This window comes from Nyctibius grandis, chromosome 6, assembly GCF_013368605.1.
Source record: "Nyctibius grandis isolate bNycGra1 chromosome 6, bNycGra1.pri, whole genome shotgun sequence".
NCBI classification, from domain to species: domain Eukaryota; kingdom Metazoa; phylum Chordata; class Aves; order Nyctibiiformes; family Nyctibiidae; genus Nyctibius; species Nyctibius grandis.
Genome location: NC_090663.1, coordinates 73802613 through 73830372, shown reverse-complemented (window position 1 = coordinate 73830372; position 27760 = coordinate 73802613). Strand labels below are relative to the sequence as shown.

The 27760-nt window shown below is 38.9% G+C and overlaps 2 protein-coding genes across 7 annotated transcripts in view; one reads left to right on the top strand and one right to left on the bottom strand.

The window, feature by feature from the left end:
- The first annotated feature begins 3949 nt into the window (after positions 1-3949).
- Positions 3950-7842, top strand: SCOC (short coiled-coil protein). Of its 3 annotated transcripts, none has more exons than XM_068403198.1 (4): positions 3950-4014; positions 4688-4759; positions 4848-4931; positions 5497-7842. In XM_068403198.1, exons 2-4 carry the CDS (start codon positions 4738-4740, stop codon positions 5637-5639), a joined length of 249 nt encoding a protein of 82 aa, XP_068259299.1. In that variant the 5' UTR covers positions 3950-4014; positions 4688-4737; the 3' UTR covers positions 5640-7842. The 3 variants fall into 3 exon arrangements, with proteins under 3 accessions (XP_068259299.1, XP_068259301.1, XP_068259300.1); XM_068403199.1 differs by having other exon boundaries at positions 3985-4014; positions 4685-4759; XM_068403200.1 differs by lacking the exon at positions 4848-4931.
- Positions 7843-9709: 1867 nt separating this feature from the next.
- CLGN (calmegin) overlaps positions 9710-27760 on the bottom strand; it is a 30223-nt gene continuing 12172 nt past the window's right edge. For 3 of the 4 annotated variants that reach the window (XM_068402795.1, XM_068402796.1, XM_068402798.1), the window contains 12 exons: positions 27421-27562; positions 26511-26592; positions 24304-24496; positions 22218-22407; positions 21462-21575; positions 20683-20839; positions 19191-19406; positions 17535-17654; positions 17210-17354; positions 15266-15343; positions 12547-12659; positions 9710-10815 (listed from right to left, as the gene is read on the bottom strand). In XM_068402795.1, the coding sequence (XP_068258896.1) occupies positions 10735-10815; positions 12547-12659; positions 15266-15343; positions 17210-17354; positions 17535-17654; positions 19191-19406; positions 20683-20839; positions 21462-21575; positions 22218-22407; positions 24304-24496; positions 26511-26592; positions 27421-27562 (1631 nt within the window). In that variant the 3' untranslated portion in view covers positions 9710-10734. The remainder of the gene's footprint in view (positions 10816-12546; positions 12660-15265; positions 15344-17209; positions 17355-17534; positions 17655-19190; positions 19407-20682; positions 20840-21461; positions 21576-22217; positions 22408-24303; positions 24497-26510; positions 26593-27420; positions 27563-27760) is intronic. The other variant, XM_068402799.1, reaches the window with a different exon arrangement.

Here is a 27760-nt window from a genome sequence, read left to right as displayed (position 1 = left end):
CTTCAGGGGCTCTGACACACTGCTAAAGAGCTCTCTTTATAACTCTTCAGTCAGAAAATCCACTTACCTGAAACGAGTGATCTAGTGTGTAGTGTAAAACCAGTTTAATAAACCAAACAGTGGAACATTACTTGGGGCAGTGTTCAAGTATTTCCAGTAATAAAGAGAATCCTCTTATTTCTTCTTTTAAACTGGGGAGTGGCTATTAGTATGTTGTTATGCTGCTCCACAGGAGAAAACACTTAATTTCCAGCATTTGTGAATGTGATTTAATTTTCTTGATATGTTCTCTAAGTAGAGAGCAGTAAGTTTGTAAACAAAACTAAAAAAAAGCTCTGTGAACACAGGTTGTGCCCAGTCTCTCAGCCTTGTGCTGCATATTCCAAAGACTCAATGTAAACAGCCACCTAGCGAAGTCAACTGATTTTCTCACACTTACATGTAATTAGTATTTACCCCATTAATTTTGCCCCTCCTAGTGAGTGGGGAAACCACAGAGAAGCAAATGCTGCCAGATCCCTGTCAAACAGAAGCCGGTCTTTAGAAGGATTGTTTCAGGTTCTCCTGGGAACAGTTCCCAGACAACACTTGCCCTGCTAACAACTTAAAAGAACGACGAAATGTCACTTTCTAACAAACACAAGAGTTAACAACATACTACAGGCTGATAAAAGCAAGAATTGTTATACAAGGGCTTGAACTGGCTTCCTCCAGTCAAAGGGGACACGAAGCACACCCCTAAAATGCAAGGTACTATTTGGTTACTCTACACACAAGCATAGGTATGCCTTCTCTGGGACACATTCTGCATTATAAAAGGAATCTTATTGTTTGGGATATATTCTAAATCCCTAAAGCTTCAAATTTAAAGCCTACAACAAATTTCATTGATGATATATTACCCAATGCAAGACAGGTGAGGTAAGGAATTTGAAAAACCAATAGGTAAGTCATGTGATATGCTAAGCTCCTGTCGTTTGGGTTGATTTCTCATAAAAAAATGCTTTGGGCTTTGGACTTTTTTCAGTGGTGTGTTGGATTTGGTTTTTTGTTTGTTTGTTTAAATCTGGTAATGCATCAGATATTTAGAATCCTGGGGCTGACTTCTTTGCACTGGAAAATAGAGGGAGGGTTAGGAAGGTAAACCTTTCTAAGGGAAAGCAAGATGAACTAGATGCTCTCTCTGTGGAATTTGCACCCAGCAGCATCAATCCAACAGTCTTGGTCCCTGGACCGTGCAGACCAGGGTTGTGCACAGCAGGATTGCTGCCTGCTGGCTCAGCACTTAGGTATACTTCCCTGGGAAATCAGGGGATGAAGGAGAGGGAAAGAAAAAAAGTAACATGCACAGATCTTGCCGTGATAAGGAGTTTGGACATAGCCAGGTCACACACATAGCAACAGTTTCTAAACGCTGGGGCCCAGGAGCACAGGCCAGCTGCACAATCTCAGATACTACAGTAAAGGGATTCATGTTAAGCACTTACAGTAGGAAGATGCATTGTGTGAGATCCAATATGTCTGAGTATACTGTGGTACAAACCTAAGGAGGCATCTGTGCCTCCTTAGTGTGTGTGTGTGTGTTCAACACTAACCTAGTAACACCCAGCACTATATAGACTAAAGACGCCATCTGCTCTCTGCTGACAGCCCCTCTGCAATGCTACAGTGGAGGCTCAGATAAAGACAATTTTCTCTAAAGGAAAACCAAAAAAACCTCTCACACAGGTTAACTGATGAAAAGGCGTTTCATCAGTTTGTGCTCAAGCTCAAACATCTGAGTTAAGAATCAAAAGAAAATACTAGTCAGAAACCACAACCAGGCAAAGCAGAATGAACCCTCAACAGTATATGTACCAAAAATGGAAACAGGTAAACCAGCAACTCTGGGAATTACTACTCTGTTTTTTGCTACGACAGCATAGGAGCCGATATGACTGGTTTCCATTCTGTCCCATAATTTAATGTCAAAGATTTTCCCACTTTGATCGTTTTGGGACAGTTTAGACAATAAACTGAATGTAATGCAGCAAGCAAAGTGGAATTTCTGCAGCAGAGAGCTGCGTTTCCTCAACATTAGCCTGAATCTTTTTTTTTTAGCTCTTATAGTACAAAACACAGCAAGTTTTTCACCAGGTAGGCAAGCTCTCCATCCATCTGTATCCACCTGCAGACTCTAGCCATATTTTTTCCCAGTTAATCAAAGTGCTGGAGACTGTCTTTCTAGCAAAGAATTATGAGAACCTGTTGATTGCCAGGCTTGTCACACAGCGGGTGCAGCAAGCAAGACCATAACAGGGTGAGAAGCACCTGTCATTTTAAAAACAGCAATCAAGGAGAGTTACTAACAAGCTCCTAAAGTCCAGTCACCACTGGAGAGGACTGCTTGCAGGGATTAAGGAGGATTACTGGGTTAAAAATGCCTTTTGTAGAGAAGGTGATATACTTTTAAGTAAACCAGCTAATGGAGCTGAAAACCACAGACTCATTTTTCAGTACAAACAGACTTCAGGACTCTAATTAAAATACGTTTTCATAACTTGAACAGCATTCAGTCTAGTCTGAATTTATCTGATTGTGAGGTTAAAATAAATTATTTCATTAACACAATGTTAATAATATTGTGGAGGCACCCAGGAGATGTAGGATATTAGAAAGACATCCTTTCTGAAGTTTATTTAAAAATACAGCAGAGGGCACATTTCCCAAATGTCTTTATCTTCCCGAGTATCTACATAGCATCAAATTACTTATTTATAACTGGAGATATTCCTGCAATATACAGATATGATATGGATGTATTTCCCTGCAACATATAGTTCAAGCTACATAGTACCTATAAAGATATTACAGGTTATGCAGTGCATTCACTTCAGTGAAGCCACTAAAATTACCTCAGGTCCTGCATGTTGTCTTTACTGTGGCTGGCTGTGACTGTCCTGTGAGGTCCAGAGGGAGCACCCTGTGCAGCATGTTCTGCAAGGGTTATTCCTGCCAGGGAAAGAACACAGAAACAGGAGTGTAGGTGTGGAGCTACCAGATGAGAGCAGCTATGCAAAGTTGGTTAGGTTTCTGTGTGATGTGATCTCTAATGCTGTAAGATCCAGAAGCAAGGAGCTAAAGCACAAGTTTCTTCATCTGGACACTGCTGTGCAGATGGCTCATCGATCTGCCAGGCTGGAAGCAGTTTGGCCAGGTTTACACGGCGCTGAACTGGAGCAGTCCCTGGGGGACTCTGGCTGGGAGGCTCCTCTCCCTCAGAGCTCCACGTACCAGCACCTGAGAGTTAACTGCAACCACCCACACCTTCGGTTTTCTCTGGCCTTCCTCTGCCTTTGCCAACCGACCTAAATCCGAAGGAGTTAGTTACCCACTGGAGAACATCTGCCTGTCACTGAACTCCTTCTGAACGCCACACAGAGCGGCCAGCCACAGGGTGAGGGCCTGGGCACCCGCACTAGGGCGGGAGCGCACCACGAATGTGTCGGAAAAACGCTGATACTCATTTAATCGCGTACTTACTAGTTACTTCCATTATTTTATCTGCCATTCAGTGGGATTTAACGGGAAAGGACCGCGCACGGTTAGAAACACCCGTGAGGAGAGCAGAGGCGTGACCGGCTCTCCCTGACGCGAGAGGGCTCCGTGGCTCCGCACCTGCGGCGGGGCGGGGACCGGCTACCGGCGGGGGGCGGGACGCGAGGCCCGACCGGTGTGTGTGTGTGTTGTGGGGGCCTCTTCCAGCCCCGGCGCCGTCCCGCACCGCTGCCGAGTCCCGGGCGGGCGGTGGGCAGGGGCGGAGGCAGCGGGGCTCCGCTCGTCCCGTCAGCCCTGAGGCGCGGAGCGCGAGCGGTCGCGCGGGCTCCTCCCGCCTGTCAGGGAGGGCCCCGCCCCGCCCCGCGCATCCCATTGGCTAGCGCAGGCCTGTGCGCGCGCAGGGCCAGCTGCCGGGGCGGCGGCGCAGGCGCAGAGCTGCGGCCGGGCCGGGGCGCAGCCCGCAGCGAGCGGCGGCAGGTGAGGAGGCGGAGCGGGGCGGCCGGGCCTTGGCGGCTGCGGGGAGGATGCTCTAGGCCGCGGGGGCTGCGCGGGCAGGGCCGCGGAGCTGCCGGCGGCTCCCGGAGGGTCCTGCGCAGAAGCCCTCTGCAGTGCTGTCGCCGCCTCCCCCAACCCCGGTCGCCGCTTCCCGGTTGCGGGTCCGGCGCCCGGGCGCTGCCGATTACCGTTCGGTCCCGCAGGGCAGGGCAGCGGTGCGGAGGTGGGGTGGCGGGGGGTGCGCTGAGAGGTGCAGGGGACCCGAAGCAAACCTGCACGTCCCTGCAGGCCTGATGTCCGCGACGCGGTTGCCCGTGATAACAGCGGAGCGGGGCGGACCACGGAGGGGCCCCTCTGCTTCAGTGTTTCTTTAACAGCCACTTCCAGAACGATCGGTGCTAAGAAAGCAACTGCTTATTTTATGGTAATCTAGATCACTTGTTTTTGTAAACTGAAGCATAGTGACTCAAAGAATCACATTTACATACCACATAAGGCTCTAGGAAAAATTAAAGTATGTTAAAAAAACATTGTTCTGCCTTAGGCTTAAGTGATGGCTTTTCAACACCAATTAGTAAAATGCATCTAAAATCCCCATAGAAGGGCAGTTACATCAACGGTTGCCTCAGTGTTATTTTTTTTTTTCTTTAAGCAGAGCATCTCTCAAGAATACTCTCTTCAAAAGCTGAAAGAGCCCATTCTACAATGATGAATGCCGACATGGATGGTATAAATTCCTATTTTTTTTCTTATTTTTTCTACTTAATTTCCAGCTGTTACAGAGGTTGCATTAAAACTGATATGATTTATTGCAGCTGTTGAGGCTGAGAATCAGGTGGAATTAGAAGAGAAAACACGGCTTATTAATCAAGTTTTGGAACTGCAGCACACACTTGAAGGTTAGCAGTTTGACACATCAGATTTTTTACAAGCACACACTCCTAAGCAGAAGAACCTTACTGTTTTGCCCTACCTTAGTCAAAGTGCCCAGAAGTGTGTCACTTAGGCAGTTGAAGGTACATATAAGCAAGGTCTCAGAACTATTTTTTTTTTTCCCCTCTTCATGCAACGTAACATTTGTTTGACTCTCGTAATACACATCAAGCAGAAGGGGCGATACGGTTAACTTTCCCAGGCTCATTGGTTGACATACATCTTTAAGTCTGCTCCTCACCGAACTTTTGGTTCCGAGTAGTTTAGTTTGCAATAGCTTAAATTAAAAATTGAAGAAAAAAGATATAGACTAAGTTTATGTAACAAGTTTGTCAAAATACTGTACTACAAAATAATATAGGAAAAACGGGCTTTAGATAAAACTTCTGAGTATCACAGTGTTTTATAAGATAATACCTTATGGCAATATTTCCCGCATTAGCAGTGTGAATAGTTTAATGTAGGCACATAGAACGTATTCATTATTTTATGCAAGTGTCTAATATGTTTCTTATAATATCACCTTCACAGATCTCTCAGCACGAGTAGATGCTGTTAAGGAAGAAAACTTGAAACTGAAATCAGAAAACCAAGTTCTTGGACAGTATATAGAAAATCTGATGTCAGCGTCTAGTGTTTTCCAAACAACTGACACAAAAAGCAAAAGGAAGTAAGAGCTGACTCACAGATTATGTCATTGTATTGCTGCTGTCTTTTTTTTGTTTTAATTGGCATAGGCTACATGAGCTAAAATACCTTAGATTGTGGCTTTTCTGGATACCTGAAGATTATAAACTTTGGTGATGATAAACAGAATTAAGAACATTATCGTGAACAGGAGACATAAGTTTGTGTATTGTTAAGATTAAGCAATGTGCAAATGTAGTGTAGAGACTTACTGAACTTTGATATTTGTTTTAAAAATTAGCATATCTTGTTAAAAATTGGATTCAGTTTGTCAGGTTAAACAAAAGTCTGTTGGCGTTCTTTGAGGTCTTAGGGTAGTGTTCTTGACTAGCACAATAACAGTTATAATATTGTGTTGAAACCTCATTTGATAAAAATACTCAAAGTCTAATTGCATCACCTTTTTCACCTGAAATATATGTAGATTATTATATAGTGCTGTCCATAGCTCTGCAAAGCAACTTTAAACAAAAATCTATAAACCAGTTAAGAATTTCTATGAAGTAGTAACACTATGACATTATTTGCAGGGCTTGCGTACAGGAAGACACTTAAGATTTTTTTGGAAAGGGGAACAAGGATAAGCAGCTTACATCAGGGAAATACCAAATTGATGTAGTACCAGAGTGTTTCTAAGAAAGATGTACACTTCAAACCATTTTCACTTCCCTGTTTCCTCAAAGAATGACCAGGCACAGCATCATGATGTATGATCTTCCTGAAGTTTTTCAGTTGTGTGATGACGAGTTAAAAACCTGAGTAATAAGCTTTACAGAAACAGAAGGTCAACAATGTTCCTCATGCTCATTTGCAGTGAGGAACTGAGAACAAATCTTTTCTTGCCACCTTTTACTTTCTTCCTGAAGTGCCAAACTTATCTTTGCTTCAGGCCTTAGAGCAACTGTACTCCTGCCCCAGACCCCGCATTTGTGAAGTACCTCTCTCTTGAGGCATTGCACAAAAACACGTAAGGCAGAAGACTGCAGTGGAACAAAGGTGGCTTTTGCCTCTCAAATCTCTGCTGCTCTGAGCAATGCCTAGTGTCAAGGTGCCCTGTTTTTTACCAGCTTGGCTCTTTGTTAGCAGGTTTTGTAAAGGAGCTCAGCCCAGATTACAAGTGTGAGCACTTCCCATAGAGGCAGCACATCTAGCGTAATCAGTATTAAGGGAGGGCAGAAGCTGAGATACAACCAACACTGTAGGTTTTAGCAGTACTGAGTTGCATCTGTTTCACGTTGCCATACAGCAGCATTGCAGACTTTTATGGATGTTACCTAGAACTGAGGTCCGTCTCTTCAGTAACGAAGCCATTGTATTTTACCTTTTAACAAAAGGAAACCACTAGTTCAAGGATCTTTCAACCTTGCTGTGATGGATTCTATAAAATAAAGCAGCAGGAACTGCATGAGTGGATGTAACAGTAGAATAAATCCCTCTCAACCCCCAAGGTTCTTGGCAGCTAAGCACTGCAGTGTCTCAAGTGTAAGCTGACATTGTGAGTGAGGTCCCCCCATTTTGCCCCATTTAAGATGGCTGTACAGCGCTCACCGGAGTGTCAGCAAAGTCAAATGATTGCAAAGAAAGCACTAATAGTTTGGTCTCAAGGGCTGTTTACAAGGCTGAGTCAAGAAACCTGGTGATGAGAAAAGTTTTACCCACCAAGACACAAATGGCTGATACCATTCGTATCATGGGGTCCTGTAAAGGTCCAAAATAATTTTTCATCTTCTATGGACTACTCTCTCGCTTTACTGCCTATCTAGAACTCTAAATTCATCCAAGAATTGCTAGCAGGTAGAGTAGACCACATGCTTAGGCCAGGGTTTGAGCATTAAAAAAAGAACAATAACACTAAGCACTTGACTTCTAAAGACTGCATTGCATTACAGGCATCCTAGCTTTAAAGCCATGTCACTGCCCATCTCCATCTGCACTGTAGGAGATCAAGTGGTAACAAAGCATGCACTTGTTAGACGTCAGCAATTTCCCGAGATCATGTAATCTTAAAATCATGGTTTTGTATTGTAAGATCGGATAGTGATATTTTATCCATTGGTGTGTATGTAGTAGTCATTTCATCTACATACCATTTTACATGCCCGCTACTGTGGCCTTCATTTAACTTATGAACATTTTAAAGATATTGTATTTCTGACTTTACATTAAATAAAAACTTTTGATTTGTCTCGATTAGTTTGGTTCAACATTTGTAAACCCTAAAACTTCTCATAACTATCTGTAGTCAAAAGGTGGAAAAGTAGTAGGGTTTGCCACATCTTAAGTGTTTCTACATAGCTGAAGTGTCTGAAAGACTAGATGTAATTAGCAATTATTGAGATTAAACCTGGGTTAATTAATCTGTTTTCAGCAAGATTCCAGTTCCTGACTCACTTGGTATTTCCACACATGAATCTTACGTTTCTGTATACTTTTCTGTTCTGGCTAAAGGAAAAAGGAAAAGGATTGCTAGACTGCATCCAGTGTTGTCAAAGCTAAAAGTTGCACCGCTCCACGTGGGAGAACTTTAAGTCAAGTTAGAATAGGAAAAGCTAAAATCTCTTCTACACAGGTAATGAGCTCTACATTAGACAGAAATCAGAATTATTACTTAATCATACCTTCACAAAGGTGGAAGCTAATTGAGGAATAGTTTCAGTTGTAATTAACTGAAAAGCCCTCTGTCCTACTGAGCCTTCCCTGAATACAGAAAATTCTCAGTCTGGCATTTGGCGCCTTCAAGTAAGACCACTTTTACTAAGCCACAGTGTAGCCGGTGGGAGTCCAGGCTACAGAGGTCTGATACTCATGGAGTTCCAAAGATGACCAACAGTTTTAATAGCAAGGCATCCTGCAACTGGATTATCATTAGTTTGTTAATTTCAAAGCACTTTCAAGCAGCCATGATAGCAAGATCAAGTATTTCTCCTGAAATAGCTGTTCAGGTATAAATGGACTACACGCAGGAACTGCGGGTGAAATCTCAGTGTTACAACTGTCAATGGAAGGGGGTTCCCCTTTTGCTTGGCTTTCTAGATCTAAGAGCCTCAAATCCCCAAAGCTCTGATATTTCTCCTCTAATTACCAGCATAAGACTAGATCCAAGTAAGCTGATGTGCAGAAGGATGTCTTCTATCTCCAGGTTCCAGGTAATCAAAGTCATTAAGTCAGTATCAAAGTGAGACAGTCCTTACAGAGTCAGTATTATAGCAAACAGCACCCTTAAGTCATGGTCTCACAAGACCATTTTACCCATAATAAATGAATGGCTCCTTATTTACTGAAGTGAGGTACAAGCAAAGACATTGATGGGGCATTAATCAAGGCTTTATGGGAACCTTAAGTTCAAAACCTTAAGGGAAGACTAGCATCCCTTCCAGGGTGACCAATCCCTGGAGTAATTATATTACACCAAACAAAAAAAGTCCCCAAAACAAGCAAACAAAAACCAATTCCAAAACCACACCCAAATGCTGTAACAATCCCAAAGGACTTTTACCAGGCTCAGACAAGATTCATTCACAAGGAATGCTGAAATGCTCCCTGACAGCTCACAGTAGCTGTTACTAGCAGGATACCACATTGGTAACAACTTCTATCTATTGCTAAAAAGTCACAGGCAGGAGGAGGAACCTGAAATCTTTACTTTTTACCTTTTGCATGTAGACGCTAAATAGAGAGAAGGGAAGTTGCATTTAACTTTAAAAAAACACCCACAAAAACCAAACAAAAAAACTAGAGGCCTTTCCATGTAGTTCACACAAAATACAGTCCAATATAATGAACTTTTGAACACTTCAACACAAGCACTTGAAGACACTGGCTTCTTCATTAGGATTAATTAAGAAGCATTCATTTGTTAGAGACTTCCATGGAATCCTTGGTGACTCGATTTGCTGTGAAAATATTTCTTTAAGTGAACTAACTTCTTGCCAGGCACAAGGCAATCTGTTAGGTTCCTTATGAATTAACGTAGTTCTACTTTTTTCCAATGTATGACTGCTTTTGCTAGCATTTTACATCCTACTAATATTATAGGCAGCTGCCAAGCAGCAAGAGGTTTCTGGTGACTGCATTTTTATTGTTTGTTTTAATATACAGCTGAACTTTAACAAAACAAAGTTTCTTTTACAATATGCAGTTTATTTAAACTATATTATGAGAATGCCCAGTTACTCACATCTGTAAAAAATTTAATCCATCAAAAATTCTTATCTATATTAATAAATTTCATGTTAAGCAAGAATTATTAAATATTTTTAGGAGGCAATGTACACGTAGCAAGTATTCTATAAACAGAGGTTATACCACTCTGGCTTGGAACATGAGAGGTATAAAAGTTTGAAAAAAATCATCTGTGTATCAATCACTTCTGCAGATTTGATATCTGCATTCAAAAGTAAAACAAGTCACATCAATTACCACTTCTTCTATGAGTATTCTATTTTAAAATATCTCTTAAAAATAAATTACTGTAACCAATGTCTAAAGTGAACAGGTGACCACCCATGTAACAAGATCAACTAAAATAAATAATTTACAATAAAAATTGTTGCTAGCACTAAATCATCGTACAAAAACAATTATTGCATTTAGCTCTGCACAGAATAAAACACCTTTTCTCATAGCAATGTGAACTGCTATAGATGCTACATCTATACTATCATACTCTATTAGCTGAAAAGTGTAAACAGCTAATTTTGTGCTAGAGCTGCAGAAATATTATAATTTATTCATGTTTTTCAAAAATATTTAGAGTAAGTTTATCTCCAATAATACTAATTTCTAGGAATCTTCAAATCTTAAGAATCTTCACCTTAAAATCAGTTGGCCAACTTGTAATTTCACTTTTGTTTGAAACATCAGCTAACTCCTCACAGATAGTATTTCTCCTTAAAAAAAGGAATCAAGGAAGTTTGGGAAGGTTAAAAGAGGTTGTTAGAGAATTAAAATAGGAGGTTAAGTAGCAATGAGTCCCCCTTTTCCATTCAAATCTCAGGAACTTGCATGCTGCCAGGCCTACTGAAGTGGCATACCAAAAGTTACTAATATCTAGACCCTACTACTGGTCTAGCTGGAAGTAACTCAGTCCTTTCGTACTCTTCTTTTGCGCACTGATTTCAGTGAACCGTCTCCATAACCTGTGCTTTCATCAGCTTCTTTCATCTGGGGGGGAAAAAAAAAAAAAAAAAGAAAAAACTTCAGCATTAAAATTTTAAACCAATTTTAATTATTGAAACTGGCATGTTACTTTATTCCTCCTCCCGACGCCCCCAATCATATTATCACTAAATGCAACACTTAAGTGATAGGACATTTTTTTCCCCACAATGCTAATCCAACGATAAATAAAGTGGGTAGAAGACTTTTCATTTTTATATTCAGAAGGAAGAGAATAGTACATCTAAACTGATGTCAGAAATTTGGTTTTGCCTATTTACTCCCTGGTTTAAAAGCGGTGACTTCTTAATGAATTTAGCAACTCCTTAAAGTGCATCTTATGCTAATTTTAAATTCCACTTCCTAAGCAAGAAGCATTTAAAACATTCTAACTGCTGCCTTTGGAGAACTACAAATAAAACAAACTGGTCTTAAGTCAGATGTGTTCTTCTCAGTTTAAAAGCGATTAGCTTACAGAGGCACATGAAAAGCCCTTTCAACATGAACTCCATTCTCAGACAACGCATTGCTCCCTCGCTTTCCTGCACCACCCAATGGCAAGCCCTTCATTCTGAAGGGACAGCTCCCAGAATGTGGCACAACCTGAGTGAGGACATGGTGTGCATGACATCTCCCAAGTAGGTCACTAGCTAACTCATGACAAACTCGTACACCCTGAAAATACCCAGAGAAGAGCAAGCCATAGCCTCATTGTGATACTGTGTAACAGCATACACACATTCAGATGCTGTTATTACTTTCACAGAGAGTCACGTGCATCTTAATGGGGTCATCAGATACTGTATTCCTATGTAAATGTACAAGGGAAAAAAAACTTCTTACAGGAACAAGAGGAAGTACTGAATAAGGGGTAATTAATGACAAATTTCAGTGCTGAAAAAATGCAACCTCATGCAAGGTACAGTTTCCTAGAGTTTTATATGAAAAGGTGTTAATGTTACATTAAACAACTCCCCTAATCTGGGAAGGGACTCATTTAGGGAGTAACAAGCACAAGATGACCAACAGAAATACTGTGGGTGGATCTAAAGCCTTTCAGACATACCAGAGTTTCTAAATGGAAGGATAATGAGTAGTTGACAAGCAAGAAAAGCACACACAAATTCCCTTCTACACTGTTACTTTCTGAAAAACATTTTATAGATTTTCTGGTGACCGGATTAATCTGCACAAGAAAAATGGAACTGCAGCTGCTGCATTCAAAACCAGTATGGTCATTTTGCTTAAAACCTTACTTTGGAATTAAAAAAAACAAAAACAAAACAAAAAAAAACCCCACAAACTGAAAGCTTAAGGTTTTTCTAGGTCTCATTGAAAGGCTGTTCGGTTCAAAGCACATGTTCCATCAATGAAGTAGCATGATAAAAAGAGATTGACACTGCAGCATCCAAGTTTTCAAGACTTGCAATTCATTTAATAACCTGTTAAAAACCATACTCCTGTAAAAATGTTTCATGTTTGGGGATGTACATGATCACTTTTATACTATACCTGTATTTTACAATAATTATCACCTCCCAGCCAAAATTACACGAGAAGAGACATGTTTCACAAACGGATACAGAGCATTTGAGGTGTCAAATAAAAACACATCCCCACCTCATGATTTGTTTTATGGCTCAACAGAAGAAAAACTCTTGTAGTTAACTGGGCTTAGTTAGAAGTGCAACGTTGGACAAGAGCTAGGAGAAAATAGTGGAAAAAACACAAACGTACCTCATCTTCTGAATCAGATTTATTTGACTTATCACCACCTTCTTGACTTCCATCTGCAACTTCATTTTCTTCTTCATCATCATCTATATCTTCACCACCCTCACCCTCATCGTCTGCAGAAGAAATTAATTTTACTTTGTAAACAGAACTATATTAAAAATGCACTATATATCCAGACACACTAGTAAGGAAAAGCAGCCAATTTCAGTTTTGGAATGAACTGCTTGTTTACAATAACCCATAAAAACATCTCTGTGATACAGAGAGTAGAATTCTCATGAATTAGTAGAAATTGATCACTGTTGGATTTAATAATCAATTTTAACAGCTTCAGGCTAGCCTCTTTTCACAATAGCACATACTCTCTTCAGACCTGTAAACGACTGACTAAAATGATGACCTTAAGTTGGTTTCCTTTACAGAAGTCCTTAAATCCAAGTATTGTATTAGACAGTTTTGAGACCGAAGTCCAAAATAGGACAACTCAGGCATCCCAAATCTGACTAAATTCTGACTTAGACAGCAAAGTACAATATTGCAGTTATCAGTCATTCACCATGGGGGACACCCACATCCTACAGGAACTCCCCTTTTCAGCAGGGATTTCTTCTGGCATACTGTTTTGGTTGAGGGATAAGCAGCCCTGTGCTTACCCCCTTCCTATGCAGTATTGCAATGCAGAAACTAGTTAGAAAAGCACTGTACTCCCCTCAGCTCATTCGAAGGATGTCCAGCTTGCACTACTAGGATACAACTATTCACAAAAAAGCAGTAAGCTTTCTATGAGACCTGGTGGCAGTTAGACCTTTGAACTGAAGGGGACTGGAGTGGGGCAGGGGCGGGGGAAGTACCTTTTTACTCTCCAGAATTCCCTGGACAAACTACAGGCTAAGCAACACAGAGGCAGTTTCTACTTTCTTACTCAGGCTGTGTCACTGCACTGAAGAGAGCAGTGAATGCACCACATACTGCAAATTCTAGGCTGCTTTCTGATCAGCACGTAGGTTGCCCTTCTAAGGTAACTAACTCTCTATATTCTGCATATTTTGTGAAGAAGGCCAGGCACCCGACTGTTTTGATTTCCACTTTGGGCTTCAGTACTTACAAGCTGGCACTCCCATGCCTGCATTTTAGGTATTTATACTCATTATAAGAACTAAACATCAGCAACCACAGCATGATTCAAAGAAAAGTTACTGGGATTTGGCAAGACTCTTCCTTTACTTCAAACTGAGGTCTTGAAGTGAGAATTTCCGTAAAATGAGTACCCTTTGCAATACTTTCTATCAAGAGTAAACAGGAAATTATATCTAATCTGATACAAAGGATATAAGATGGCATTCTACAACTTAACAGTCTGCCAGTGACTCAGTAAAAAACAGTATTGAAGCAGTGCTCAATTCTATCCTTGCCAGGTCATGCCTACATCTCATAAGCACTACTTCAGTGTTTAAAAAAAAAAAAAAAGCCAGCACCCACCCCCCAGTTCTTACTGTTTCAGCTCAGTAGAACTGAAACAGAAGTAACTGTATACATTCAGATGGTAGTCACATATAAGACACAACTCTCCTGATCCTTGGTGACTGAAATCTAGAAAAACCTGAATTTTTTAAAATATTTGAGACTTCTGTAGGAGTACCAAAGAACTTTGCCTATGGTATAGATATAAATAGAGCGAAACCGTTCATAACAATTAGTGAAGCTCTAAGAAATTAAATTTTCCCATCTGTAAATATACCTGATACATGTCTACAATGTCTCCACTATTGTTATCAAAAGAAGAAATAGGACAAAAAAAACATGGAGATCATAGTTTAAGACAGATGTAGACAAAGACTTCTGTTCTAAAAAAAGCCCTTAACAGAAAAGCTTGGCAAAAATTCGCAAAGCCTTTGCCCATACTCTAATGAAGAGATTAGAAATTTTACATGATACAAATCCAGCACCTCTTATAAGTACTAATTTCAATAGAGGGGAAAAAACAAAAACCAAAAAACTTCAGACATCAGAAGCAGTAAAAGCCAGAACTGGACAACTGTACAATTTAAAATTATTAATTTCAATTTAGTCTAATATTAAACAGTATTTCATATAAATAAATGTATAACTTCACAAATAAGGTTCAGACTGTGCCCCTGAAATTCCATTTCTTGACAACATTCTTTTACTTCCTGGAATATTTTTTTAGAGGGCAAGGAAAGCAAGGAGACAAAGCAGATGAGTGGACAAGTCAAGAACACATTATCTTTCAGCAACGCCACAAAAATTAACATAGGACAACATAAAGCAGTTCATCCCATGGACAATGCCCTTCCAGAAGCACTCTGCCAGCAACTCATTCTCACTGAAGCAAAAGAAATCTACGTTTCTGAAATCTGCAATTGTGCCATGCTTTTCTTTTTATTATTTTTTTTCATGTCCCCATGGTAAAACGTGGGGACACCACAGCTCAAACCCCATTACCTTCAATTCCAGAAAACAAAGAAGCAGATAATGACTATGAAGAAATTGTAAACATTATTAGGATCCAAAGAGACTAGTAGAAAATATTTATGACTACAGATACCATACTGAGAAATCTCAGAGGAAATTTGCATCCATATTTGATGAAAGCAGGCATTCAAGAGCTTGAAGTTTGACCATCAACAAGGAAGAAGAGGGGAAAAAAACAGGAGACCATTTTCAAGTCCTGGCCCAAATTACTTCCCTTTCCCAGTACCTGAAGGAGGAGCCTCCCTTCCCATCTTCTTTGTATCCTTTATAAGCTCTCTTTTTGTCTCCTCCATTTCTCTTCTCTCTGTAGCAAAAAGAATCAGCAGAAGAAGGCAAATCCTCTAATGCTTTCAGATATGAAGAGGCAAAAAAGAGTGACAGAAAAAAAGGGAAGATTTCAACCTGCAAATGTAGGAGGAAGCTAAGAGAAGCTAAGCAATTCTTCTTAAAGAAAGAGAAAGTCATATGACAGCAAAGCATAATCCTTCCCTCTGAAGCCTAGAACTTACTTGAAAACCTTGAAAGTCATACAAAAGCTAGCTGTGTTAGTTTTACTCTGTGTTCAGTTTAGTAACTACAAGTAAAGGTCTAAAATGGAACCTACTTTTGAAACATCATGAACAGCTGTTCCAAGTGGAATTCTTTGAAAAAGTCGCAGGAGCTAAACAGTGTTCCTCTGCGATTACCTGGACCTTATTTCTAACATTCAAACACACACTTTAACATATTATTTATTAAGTAACATGTTGTAATTAACTAAATTAACTGAGTGACTTAACAAGAATATTGGAATTCAGTTATCTCAGCCAGCCTTGCAACAGTAGTGTATTAGGTACAAAATATATCTATGATCTTCATCAAGACTGGGTAAGGAAACAGATTCTGTAATTCAGGAGCAAAGAGCAGGCAGAGTAAGAGCAAAAGGAAAATGTAGGAAGATACAATGCTGAAATGCTGTACATACAATTTATGCTAATGTAAAAATATATGTAGCACAACTAAAATAATTAAATGCCTAGGTAAGGCTCTCAAATGGTAAGGCAGATGGACTCAGTTTGGTGTGACCAGCAGTGTGCCAATAACGTACTCAATTCTGTAAGTACTGGCATGGGAACATCTGATGCTGAGTAAACTTTTAAGCCATACAGGCAGAAGCCATCAACATTCATGGAACATAGTGCAGAGACAGACAAAAACCACAAAGTTTCAGTCAGTAATACAAAGTGATGTCAGTACTAAGAAAAAAAACCCCACAAACATGACTGTCTGCTAGGTTTCTAACTTTCCATGTCAGTCACTTGTCACTTTCTTTGTTCCTACCAAGGAAGATTGAAGTAAGAGGCAGAATCTTGCAGAGGTCTGAGGCTAAGGATTTTCTCCTGGAAGTCAAGATAATGCACTGTAAGTTAGGTGATTTGCTTTTTATTCATTATTATAGACTCAGGGAAATGCTAACAGAACATCAAAGCCATAGTGAATAGTACCAGTAATCTCTGACACAGTAACACAAGATGATTTTATCCTTGGATGCCAACGTATAGCTCAACCTACTGAATCACCGATTTCTCCCTTGGGGCAGCAGGACGCACCTCTGCAGGCATGCAATGCTTGCTAGAAAGCAACACAAAGGAAGCAGAAGACTTCAGTATTTCAAGTCTACTGTATTTTCAGGCTTTAACAAGAGTTACTAAAAATCAGTGACCAACAGAATAGTTCAAGGTACAACCCTCCCACAGAGGAGTAAGCAGAAAGACTTAAGTTAAAGACTTAAAGCTATTCCAGACACATTTTAAAGACAACAATGTGGCTTTAACCACTTCAGGTACATATATCTGAACCATTCAAATGTGTTCAATATATGAAATATCTAGAAGGGAGAAAATACGCATCACTGTCTACAAGCATAGAAAGACTGTCAGAAGCACGTTAATTTCTTGAAACTGAAGAAACACAGAAGAGAGCCCTACTTTCTGCTTGTATTTATCAAGGAGCTATCAGCCATGGAATGCCACTCGCTGGAGGCTGTCAAAGAGAAAAAGACGACTCAGAGCAAGGCAGGTTTTGCATATTCTAAGATAACTGGTTGTAACTACTGGCAATGCAAGCCATGAGCTAGTCCTAGTCATGATTTTATATTTAAACAAACTGCAAGCTGCCTTGCTTGTCTTACCATCTTCAGCGGTATCTTCATTTTCTTTTTCTTCTTCTAAGTCTATTTCATCATCTTCTAACTCCTCTCTCTCTTGTTTTAGTTCTCCCTTTGTAAGTGGCTTACATATATCAGTTTTTTTGAAGTCAATATCTTCATCTGTTTTCTACAACAAATTAAAAATCAATTTACATTTAAACTCAAATTAAGAATTAACACAACAGCCACTGTAAGCTAAGTAATATCAGTGGCACATTAAAAGTGCATATTGTTGCACAGATGCTAAGAGTTTTCAAGTGAAGTATTAAGAATAAAACCAAATAAAAATATAGTAAATTTCTCTAACCTTTGCAGGCCAGCAGAACAACACACCTAGACCAACAGGGAGAGCTAAAGTCACGATGTAAAGAACCCAGAGCCATGGGTGGTCTTCAGCAGCAGTCACCAGTTGACTAAACATACCGGGCTATAGTAAAAACAACGAAGAAAAAAGAAAAAAAAAGATATTTTGCATTTACATCCCTCTCAACACTTCAGTAAGTTTATACAGTCTACTGTATATATTTTAAGTTTTATGTTGCCCAAAGAAAACCCTTCTTTACCTTTGCTTTTTAATGACTAAAACAATATTGGATTTCAATACTAGTAAAGTAACAACTTGACAGATGGCAAATAAATAGCAGGTGCTAAGTAAGAAGGAACCAATCTGGTACTCCAAACATACTAAACTGGCCACTACTCAATGTTGTAAAGCAACATTTGGAGTCTTGGCAACCTCACACTTTACACCCTTCCCAGCTGCTCTATTTTTCCCCACGCCGTGCTAACTCAGCCAAAAGCTCCCAAAGCCTCAAGAACCTCAGACCAGCAGCCAGCCTCCTGAAGAGCAATGTCTTGCTCCATCTGTACTACCACATTCTCTCCTTTGACAGCCTCCTCCCAGCCCAGTTCTGACTTACACAGTAGAGGTAAGTAGGCAAGTGCCTGGTTCAATTAGACCTCTGGAAAGGGTACATCAGCGACTAAGGTAGGAAGCTTGAGAGGCACAATGCAGTGAGGGGACTCAAGGGAATATTTTTGCTGTTGTGTGTACATGTATAGATGCAGGTCCAGACACAAAACTAAACATTTCAGAAAAGGGCAAGGTTGTGGAAGGAGGTGGCTTTCCTAATTGCGTGGGCAGATATGCTGTTCCTACTTGCTCATCCTGTGACAAACAGCAGCTGTCAGGACTTGGCCACGTTTGCCACCCACCCATCATTTCTTTCCCACAACTGCAGGCCTGCTCTTGCCACTCAAAGAAAATACAGGACTGTTAGAAAGAAACTGCAGTCAGTAAAGGCAGCCAGTAGAGGGGCTCATGATCCCGTGTGGCAGGACAAGTTCATCCTACAGCACAGGAAAGAGATATAAAAAAACAAACATGCAGCAGCTGGCCAAGTGCAGTACACAAACAAAACGTGGATGCACACAGACAAACTGAAGAACAGATGCAGCTCCATAAACATATGTGCACTATTTTCAGAGCTGCATAATATACAGCAGCCAAAGCCCTAAAATTATTAAACAGAAAAAATACATGACTATTTATCCATTCCTCATGGGAGGGAAACATCTAAAGAACATATATAATGGAGGTAGCTACAAGTGAAAAGGAAAAAAAAGAAAAAAAGGTTTTTGAGTGTAAGTAACTCAGCTTCCATTTGCAGACAGGTACTGAATTTCTAGTACCACTGTTAACAGCAGAAGACTTGTTAACTATAATGAAGGCAACTTCTCACTAGGTGTTAAGTAAAATGTTGTACCCTTTTAATTTCAAGACGATATTGATCTGGGACAGGTAAAAAGCCAAACTATGAGAAAAAATACTATCATAGTTACTCAGTAAGATTATTAATTGCAGACAAATTAATATTCTGTCAGTGTTAATTGACAGAAAATTCTTCCAAGAGCACATCTTCCTCACTACTTTTGACTATCAAGAATATCGTGAAGTTTATACCTCATTAGCACTTGCTATTAATTTCTTCAAGCCCCAGCCATCTGCTGCCCAACGATCTGCTACTTCTTTTTCTGAACATATAATGAAGTTATCGAAGTAGATATCGGACGTCATAGACCAGAGTTCTAAACCAATAGCACTGACAGTGGTCATCTCGAATGGGTGAAGATCTTCAAAATAGTCTGGGTTCGGTATTTTCCGAGGGCTCCAGATTCCCTTTTTAAGGAAAAAAAAATGTAATCACATTACTTATACCTCACTAAAACTGTGAAACAGATTTTAAACTAATTAGAACTTCATGATTATTTTAAATGCATTATTTAAAGAGACAAGCAGTAGAGCTTAACCTACATAAAAGCAGAATTGGAAATAGCCTATCAGACTTTGGCAGATGGGTGTCAATTTTCTGGCTTAGGGCAGATCTCTTAAAATTAATTTTTTTTGTCCATACAGGGCTACAGTAATAACTGACTGTACAAAGTATCTCCGTTCTTCCTGGTACTGGTGATTTCAGGCACAGTCTTTGTAAACTTCCCAGAGTAAGTCTAGGAAACAAATTTCCTAATACTGCAGGAAAATCAGATATTGGTATTACTTCTTCCTCTAGTATCTCCTTATGTAATACATAGTTTTGGCTTCTGTTCATCAACATAGCATATAGATTTTTGTAAGGGCACTGGTCAATATTTCGTGGCCAGTGATAGAATCTTCTGAGGTAAGCATCTGCTGTCTGGTGGCCTAAGACTGCAGGGGGACTACATCCCGTGATCCACATGGTCCCTTCCAGTATATATATATATATAAAAACCTGACAGCTACTGTAACCAGAAGTGTTAGGGAAAATTTTAGGGAAGGAAAATTCAGCTTTATGAAACCTGTGCAAATTAGAGACAAATTTTGTTTACAAACATGCTCAGGTTCTTAAGCTCAAAGAAAACAGATTCAAGTACTCCCCAGCCATAATTAATACAAAGTAACTCTCTCTAATACCCAGCTGGTTACCTCTTATATCTGGAGGGGAGGAGGGGAATGTAATTACCCAAAATTGATGCTTGCACTAAAATTGAACTAGTAAGTAAATCTGCTTACTGAAAGGTTTCATTTTTTTAATTAAAAAAATTATTTATTTAAAAGACTCCCACTTAAAACCCCAATAAAAAAAGATAAATATTTCATTAAATGATAACATAATTCAGAATACAATACAGACCATACTAAATAAGTGGTACCAGTGCAAATCATTGCAAAAGCAACTTTTAACAGAGAAATTGTTTTAATAGCGGAAGCATATCTATTTTCCAGTATACTTAAAGAAAAAAAAAAAAGCAAATTAAATACAAAAAGAACCTCAAAATGTTTAGTGAGGGTATTCAGACTGATTCTAAAATTAAAGTATACTGTAAAAAAGCCTAGATAAATATACTACTTTGACTTGCCACCTGCTCTGTTGAACTCTGTACCTTTTAACAACTACTTACAATATTGCTATTACCTGATAGTTAGGATTATCTATCATAGGTGCTTTCCATTTTCCTTTATAGTTTGGGTTATTCTTCATGGGACGCACCCAGTGTCCACAACCGGGTGCAGTCTCGCACTTTGGATTAGGGATCTGAGGAGCTTCCCACTCCCCATCCATTTCTTCATCCCTACAGGAAAAAAAAAAAAATACAAACAACAGATTTGAGACCGGACTGGTCTAAACAGTAGCAGTCAGACTGAAGTTAGGGTCCATACACATTTTGCTGTAACAACCTCAGAATTTTGACCAGCTCACAGAACTTCACCCAACAGTATAAACACATGTTTTTTAAGGAAGGCTACACGCCTTATTTTTTTTTAAAAGGTCACATGTTCATAACTACCACTGCACCATTAAATGCAATTACATTCCTGCATCTGCAGACAGCTTAAAACACTTCTCCACAAGATACTTAGAGATCCCCTTGAGACTATTATATGATGATTTAGACTTATCCACTTAAACTGTTTCATGGTTTAACATTGTGGCAAATTCTTTCAAAGGGGCCCTTCCTCTTCTGTTTTTGTTTGTATATCTTCAGGAAACAGAAAGCAAGTGACATGTTCATGTTTTTCTAAAAGCAGTCCACTAAAACAAAATATATTTGGCTATACCTTACACATTCCAACTTACTACCTCAAAAGACAATGAGATTTGGATTGACTTCTGATCCATAACTCCATTTGCCACAGAGAATAGGCAGGCTTATCTACAAGATACGTTAACAACCTTATTGATCAAGTTCTTACCAGTCCTTTGGTTTTTTTGCATTAGGGTCTGGAACATACTGTGGTTCATCATCAAGCCATCCCTCAGGCTTAACAGCATCAGGGTCTTCTATTTTGGAAGGCTCATCTTCATCCCTTCAATTACAGACTTAGGTTAGAAAATACAGCAGCCTGACATTGAACCAATGTTCTGTTCAGAGGACTGTAACTGGCATGAAAGGGATGATTTTCAAAGGCGCAACTGAATTAGACACACTGATCATGAGAATTAGACATCCAATTATCTGTTTAAAAATATTTGATTTATATTTACATTGTTTCAAATTTATATTTACATTGTTTCAAAGTACTACTTTGCCCAGAAATTGCTGCCATCAACTGGCAGGTGTCGGTCAGGTCTTCCCAGTAAGTTTTTCCCTCCTCTTCTTGAGTTTCTGTATGAACAGTAGCTCACACAGAAGGAAGCAGAAATCACTGAATGTAAGTTAAAGACTATACAGCAAAAAAATAACCTCTTCCTAATCTTTCAGGTATAGTAATCTTAGTTATTAATTGCAACCATGGAGGGTACAAATCAGCAAAAAGCACAATTACTTCTTTTTTTAGAAGATGACCAGATCCTTGTACCCACCTCAATTACATTTTCAAACTTCAGTGCTTTTAGTAGTGAAACACATCCCAGTTATCATTAGCAAAAAACAAAATAAAACCAGTCAAATCTTTCAGTGAATAACCTGCACGTAAAAGGTATCGTATGGATAAAAGTGTTCTCCTTACCAGTCATCTGGTTTGACAGCATTCGGATCAGGTATTTTTGGTCTCTCGTCCCAATCATCAGGCTTCTTATCACTAGGATCCTCTATTTCTTTGGGAGGGTTTACTGGAGGAACCATATCCTCAAGAAGACTTCCTTTACTGACAACCGATTGGTCGATTAACATTTCAAAAGTATCATCCGGCTTTAGCACTAAATTGAAGAAATGTGTATTAAAGAAATATGGGAAGCATTCATTTTACAAATAACCAAAACCTATATAATAAGCACAGACTTAGACAAATAACGGCAAAGAGGATCCTCACTAGCAGAGCAGGTGTCTGACTTCCCACCCAAGTACTGGATCTGGACACAAAACTAAATTAAAGTTGCTACTGTGGGGATGTATGACCAGTATCAGGCCCCCAAAATTGAAACCTCTAGCAAATTCAATTTCTGAAACACACCCAAGCACATTCTAAGAGATTTTTTCAAAAACTCACCACTTAGCCAAAATTCTGCTTTATTTATTTAAAAATACAGACAATGAAAGTCAAACCTCTGCCCCAAAAGACATCTCTGCTACCAAATTACAATTTCACACCTGAAAGCATGGGAACACAAGAACTGCATCAGTACTGAAGGATCATCGAAGCAATATTTTCCGATTCAAATCTGACAGCCATTACCCTCCAATGCCAGACTGTGAATACAGAAAATTCTCTTCAAATGTTTAAGTATGCAAGTGTGAGTAGCTGAGAAGCCAGGGTCACAGAACTGAGCAGTGTCAGACTCAGTAACAGATGTTGTATCCAGATCCATTTCTAATAACCAGTGAGCACATTTGTAAGTGCTTAACAACTATATTCAAACGTCCATTCAACACAAAGATTAATTCAAAGTAAATACCATTCCACTTTTATGACAGTTTTATAAAAACAGGTGATGAAAATAGAGTAACGGTCTTACAATGACAGTTTGATAATATCTAATGAAGCTCTTGCAGCCTAAGTTTTCAACAGTATTAAAATATCCATAAATGCAAAAATTAAACCCCCGTTTTATCACTTTAGATACAATACAAAGAACTGATTCTTAAATTATGTTATCAGCAACATAATATATTAGAACCACACAGCTCTATGGAGTCTATCTGAATAATTATAACAGAATAAATGCAATCTGAGTATCTCTAAGTATCTTCAATCATAATTTCTAATGAACAGCCCAAATACAGGAACACATGCATTCCTTTACCACAAGAACAGTGCTTTGTTTCACTTATTCCTATTATCAAAAAGTGAAAGTTTGCTATGGCACACTACGGTAATTTATTTTAAAGAACAGTAAGTTTGCCCATGGCACAAGAGTTGGACATGCCTTCCATTATTGTTCAATGGAAGTTCAAAAGTGCAGTCAATTTTTCTAGATTTGGAGTATGCCACAGATTAGCCCATTATTCTCTGATTATTTATTCTTTCTCAGAAATGAGAAAAAGGGGGACAAAAGAGCTAAGTAATTAAACTTTCATCTCTGCTATACTGTTCATTAGTACAGAAAGATGCCACGTGAACTAAAACCAGCCCACATTCATTCATCTTCAGAGAATGTGGTAACATATCTGTTCATGCACACTGCTGCAGATGCAGGCATTAGTGAGAACTCTTAACACGTGGAGGAGAGTTGTGTGTGGCATGCTGCAGATTTAGCTGAATTCCTGTGAACTCTGATGCCTTCCTAGAATATTGTACAGTTGTGGGTTTTTTAATATCTTTCTCAAAAAAAATAGTTTTATCATAATAAGTACTGAAAGTATTAATCAGTTCTTCATGCTAAAGGCTGGCTAGGGCTGATATGGGTTTTTTCCTGTAATTGAATATTAAACAGCAGCATTTCAAAGACACTTTTATGTCCTGCAGTTAAGCTCAGTCATTAAATCATTTAAGCCGCGTCATTAAATCATTTAAGCCCAAACCATTAAGCAACAACCTCTCAGAATTAACAGACTATTACAAACAAAAAATCAGACTCAAATACAAAGCTTCAGTGGACAGAAACACATTTTTAATCTCTCCTTTCCAATTTAAACTTGTAAGAATTAAACAATACCAAGAGTATATAGATGCGTCTTCTTGTCCAAATAGAATTTTTTTAGGTCTACATCAGGACGCTTTGCATGTTTTTCATCATATTCTCCAGTTTTAGGATTCTTATGTCTGAAGATAAAGTGTAGTTTGTAATCCTCTCCACATTTATCTGGTCCAAACATAATAGTATAAGGTGTTTTGTCAAAAAAGTATTCCTGCAGAAGCAAGAAAGCTGCACATGTGTTATACCGTACATTTTATGAAGTCATTTTGGTTACTTCTTTTCCTTGATGCTGTGGCATACAACATAGTTACCTTCTTCTAAAAGGTAACTGAAAACCGTTAGGGTAAATCATGAAAGGAACTGAACCGTCCTCTTTAGTTGCTGGGTGCTCTCTGTTCTCAGGGAACGGACTAACCATAGAGATCACTTAAACCTCTTCAAGGGAAGATGAATACATTTATTTAAATCTTACCCTTATGTTAAGTGGAAATGCCTGTCACAAATCAAAACACAAGATCTATAACCTTCTACAAACGTTACACTAAAAGATGGAAGGGAACTAGTTACTGTTCTTCATATCAATTCTATGTTTCAATGAAGATAAAACCCAGGATATTATTATCCAGTATTTTATCAGCCTTCTTGCTCCACATTAAATAACAACAACAAACCCTGAAAATATCAGATATAGTTATTCTCCTTCAGAGTATGTTGCAGTAAGCTGTTTAGATATGTCAGTATTTTTCAACTATTTAATATGATGAAAAATCTTACCCAGAGAGGAAATGATGAATTCTGCCCAAACTCTGTTACAAGTTTTTTCCAAACTATTCCCTAGTGTTTTTTCCATGAGCTTGCCTTTCTAGCTTACCAAATCTTGGTGAGCAAATGCTATAGCCTGATGCATCTCAAACCCAACAACTTCTATAGCCTATACAGGTTGCAACTGTGATTGCCTTGCAAACTTCTGTCACTATACTACTGAATGTTGGCTCAACACCACCAATTAGCCACAAACCTGTAGCAGTTGGGGCAGTCAGCTTGTTAAGTGGCCACAGCAACCTGCTTCAGGATTGGAAGTACCCTTATCACTTCATGTTTGTACTGCTGAGTCAACACAAGTTCCTCCTAATATAACATTTTGAATCCGCTCTGGTCATTCCAAGTCTGTCCAAATGCGTAATCCTATTCTGTAACTGCTGCTCTGTACCAGAAGCACCAGCTCCCATCAAAGCAGCTGCAGCGACAGTTGTATAGATCAAGCATCCCTACTCTGTCAACACAACATTTGCGTTGCACAAGCTCCTAAGCCACAACTCACTGCCAGTTTTGAAGGTAAAAAAAAGTTGCTAAAATATCCTCCATCACAAGCTAGACAGCTTATATCTACACCCCAGTGTAGTGACAGAAATATTAAAAGTGGAAGCAACCAGTTCACATGTGCCAGAACTGAGAGCTGGCTAGAACAGGCAGCATCTTAAGTGAGAAATACCTGATTGCGTTGGCATAGTAATAAAGAGTTTTGCAGACAAGTTTGGAAAGGGCAGGCAAGCTCACATCAATGTACTCAGAAACAATCTACAAAACGGTCCAACATAGTAAAGCACTTTCTAATTTTTCACGCCTGATCATTCAGACCTTTTCCTGGGAACAGACATTCTCCATCACTTGTAGTTTCTAAATCGCAGTCGTGGCCCTAAGATGCCATGTTGTGTGCCATGAAGTAAAAAAATTTTTTCACGAGTTATGAGTTGAGATTCTATAGCTTCTGTTATTGCAGAAAGTCAGACTGAACAGATACAAAAGTCCTTTGTCCTGGATATAAGACATCACTTGTGCAGAACTAAGAGGAGCATGTTAATCACTGCAAACTCTTCATTCTAACCTTCTGAAATTCACATTTTGAGATTTCTTATGTGAATATAGATCTTAATAGCTTACTTTAAGTTTTAGACTACCTATAAGTTTCATTAAAATAAATGGAAATTATAACCAGAATAACGTTATCAAATATTCCATCAGTAAAAAATGTGCAACTCCAAAGGTTTTGTGTATATATAATAAATTATATGTATATTATTATCTTGCCTAATCTTCTGCTTAAACATTTGGGAAGCTTTCAAGAATTTAGGATGCATTAGGAATTAATTTCTTACTCACAATTCACAAGAACAATTATGCATTCCTCAAATGAACAACTGATAGCAAATGTTAAGAGGACATACCAGATTCAAGTCATCACTGCTGGAGAGAAGTTTAATATATGCACCACCACAGTCAATGCCTTCCTGAAAATTCACTTCATATCTGGGCAAAGAGCAAGTTAAAAACAACATTTCAAGTATCAGACAAATACAAATTAACTTCTAATCTGCAGTTCTAATTATGAATACTTTAAGACTTTGTATTAGTTACTACCATCAAAACACTTCTACATGATGAAAAGCTTTTAATTGCCATACAAGCTAACACAGCAGTGACGTCAGTCAAAAACTGCCACAGTAGCAATTGCTACAGTTGGTATCACCAGTAAGAAAAGTTTCAAGGTGGTATCAACCAATATGTAAACATCAAAGTGGAGAAGAAATGGGCAAGAGTTCTAGAAAGTTTGTGCCACCTTTGAAACTGCCCGTACGACACACTGAATTTAGCCAGAGGAGTTATCTGGATATGTCTGTAAGTACAACAAAGCAAGTCTGAATATCAGAAAAAAGTAGTCCTATTGCCACGGTGGCTCATCATCACTAATATTGCTATAATGCATTCAAGATTCAAGTTGCTTTTATGGAGCTACACAGAAGTAATCTCTAAGTGGAAAAACACTGTATTCAAACTATATATGATTTAGATCTTTTAGAGGAAGACTGAAAATTAATTAGCTTTTTCAGCAATCTTGTAAAATACTAGATATCTGTCCAAAAATATTTCAAAAGAGTTTAAATATCACTTCTTAACACTTGTACTACAATCTTACTTAATTATTAAATCATTCATACTTACGGTTCTGATAACTCTGGATATGATAGGTCAATGCTATACGGAAGCCAGTATTTCTCTACAAGGATTCACAGTACTTTCTTGAGGTAAAGATTTTAATAATAAATATTAAGTAAAAAAGTCTGAGGGATTACTTACTGAACAATCAAAGGTTTATTTTCAAAAATAAATGCCTTTGTTAGCATAGCCGATATTGCATGATGCTTTGCCACTGACTTTAACACTAATCCTCTGTCTCCAGGCACTGTGTTTTCTTTCAGCTCTTCTACTTCCCATCTTCCTAAAACACACACACGAGTCTTTGAAAAAAATGTAGGCTGAAGTAAAGAAATCATAGCCTTGAAAGCAAAGAGTTAACAGCAAATAAAGACTAGTTGGGAAGAAGTAGGGAAGAAATCTTGATATCCGATGTCAAAGAAATTAAACAATAATCATCCAATTCATTACTGGTAATTCTACCATGGATACAAAACATCAC

Coding starts and splice junctions, on each gene's coding strand:
- SCOC (XM_068403198.1), top strand. CDS start 4,738: ATGATGAATGCCGACATGGATG. Junction 4,760..4,847: donor GATGAATGCCGACATGGATG/GTATAAATTCCT, acceptor GATTTATTGCAG/CTGTTGAGGCTGAGAATCAG. Junction 4,932..5,496: donor ACTGCAGCACACACTTGAAG/GTTAGCAGTTTG, acceptor TCACCTTCACAG/ATCTCTCAGCACGAGTAGAT.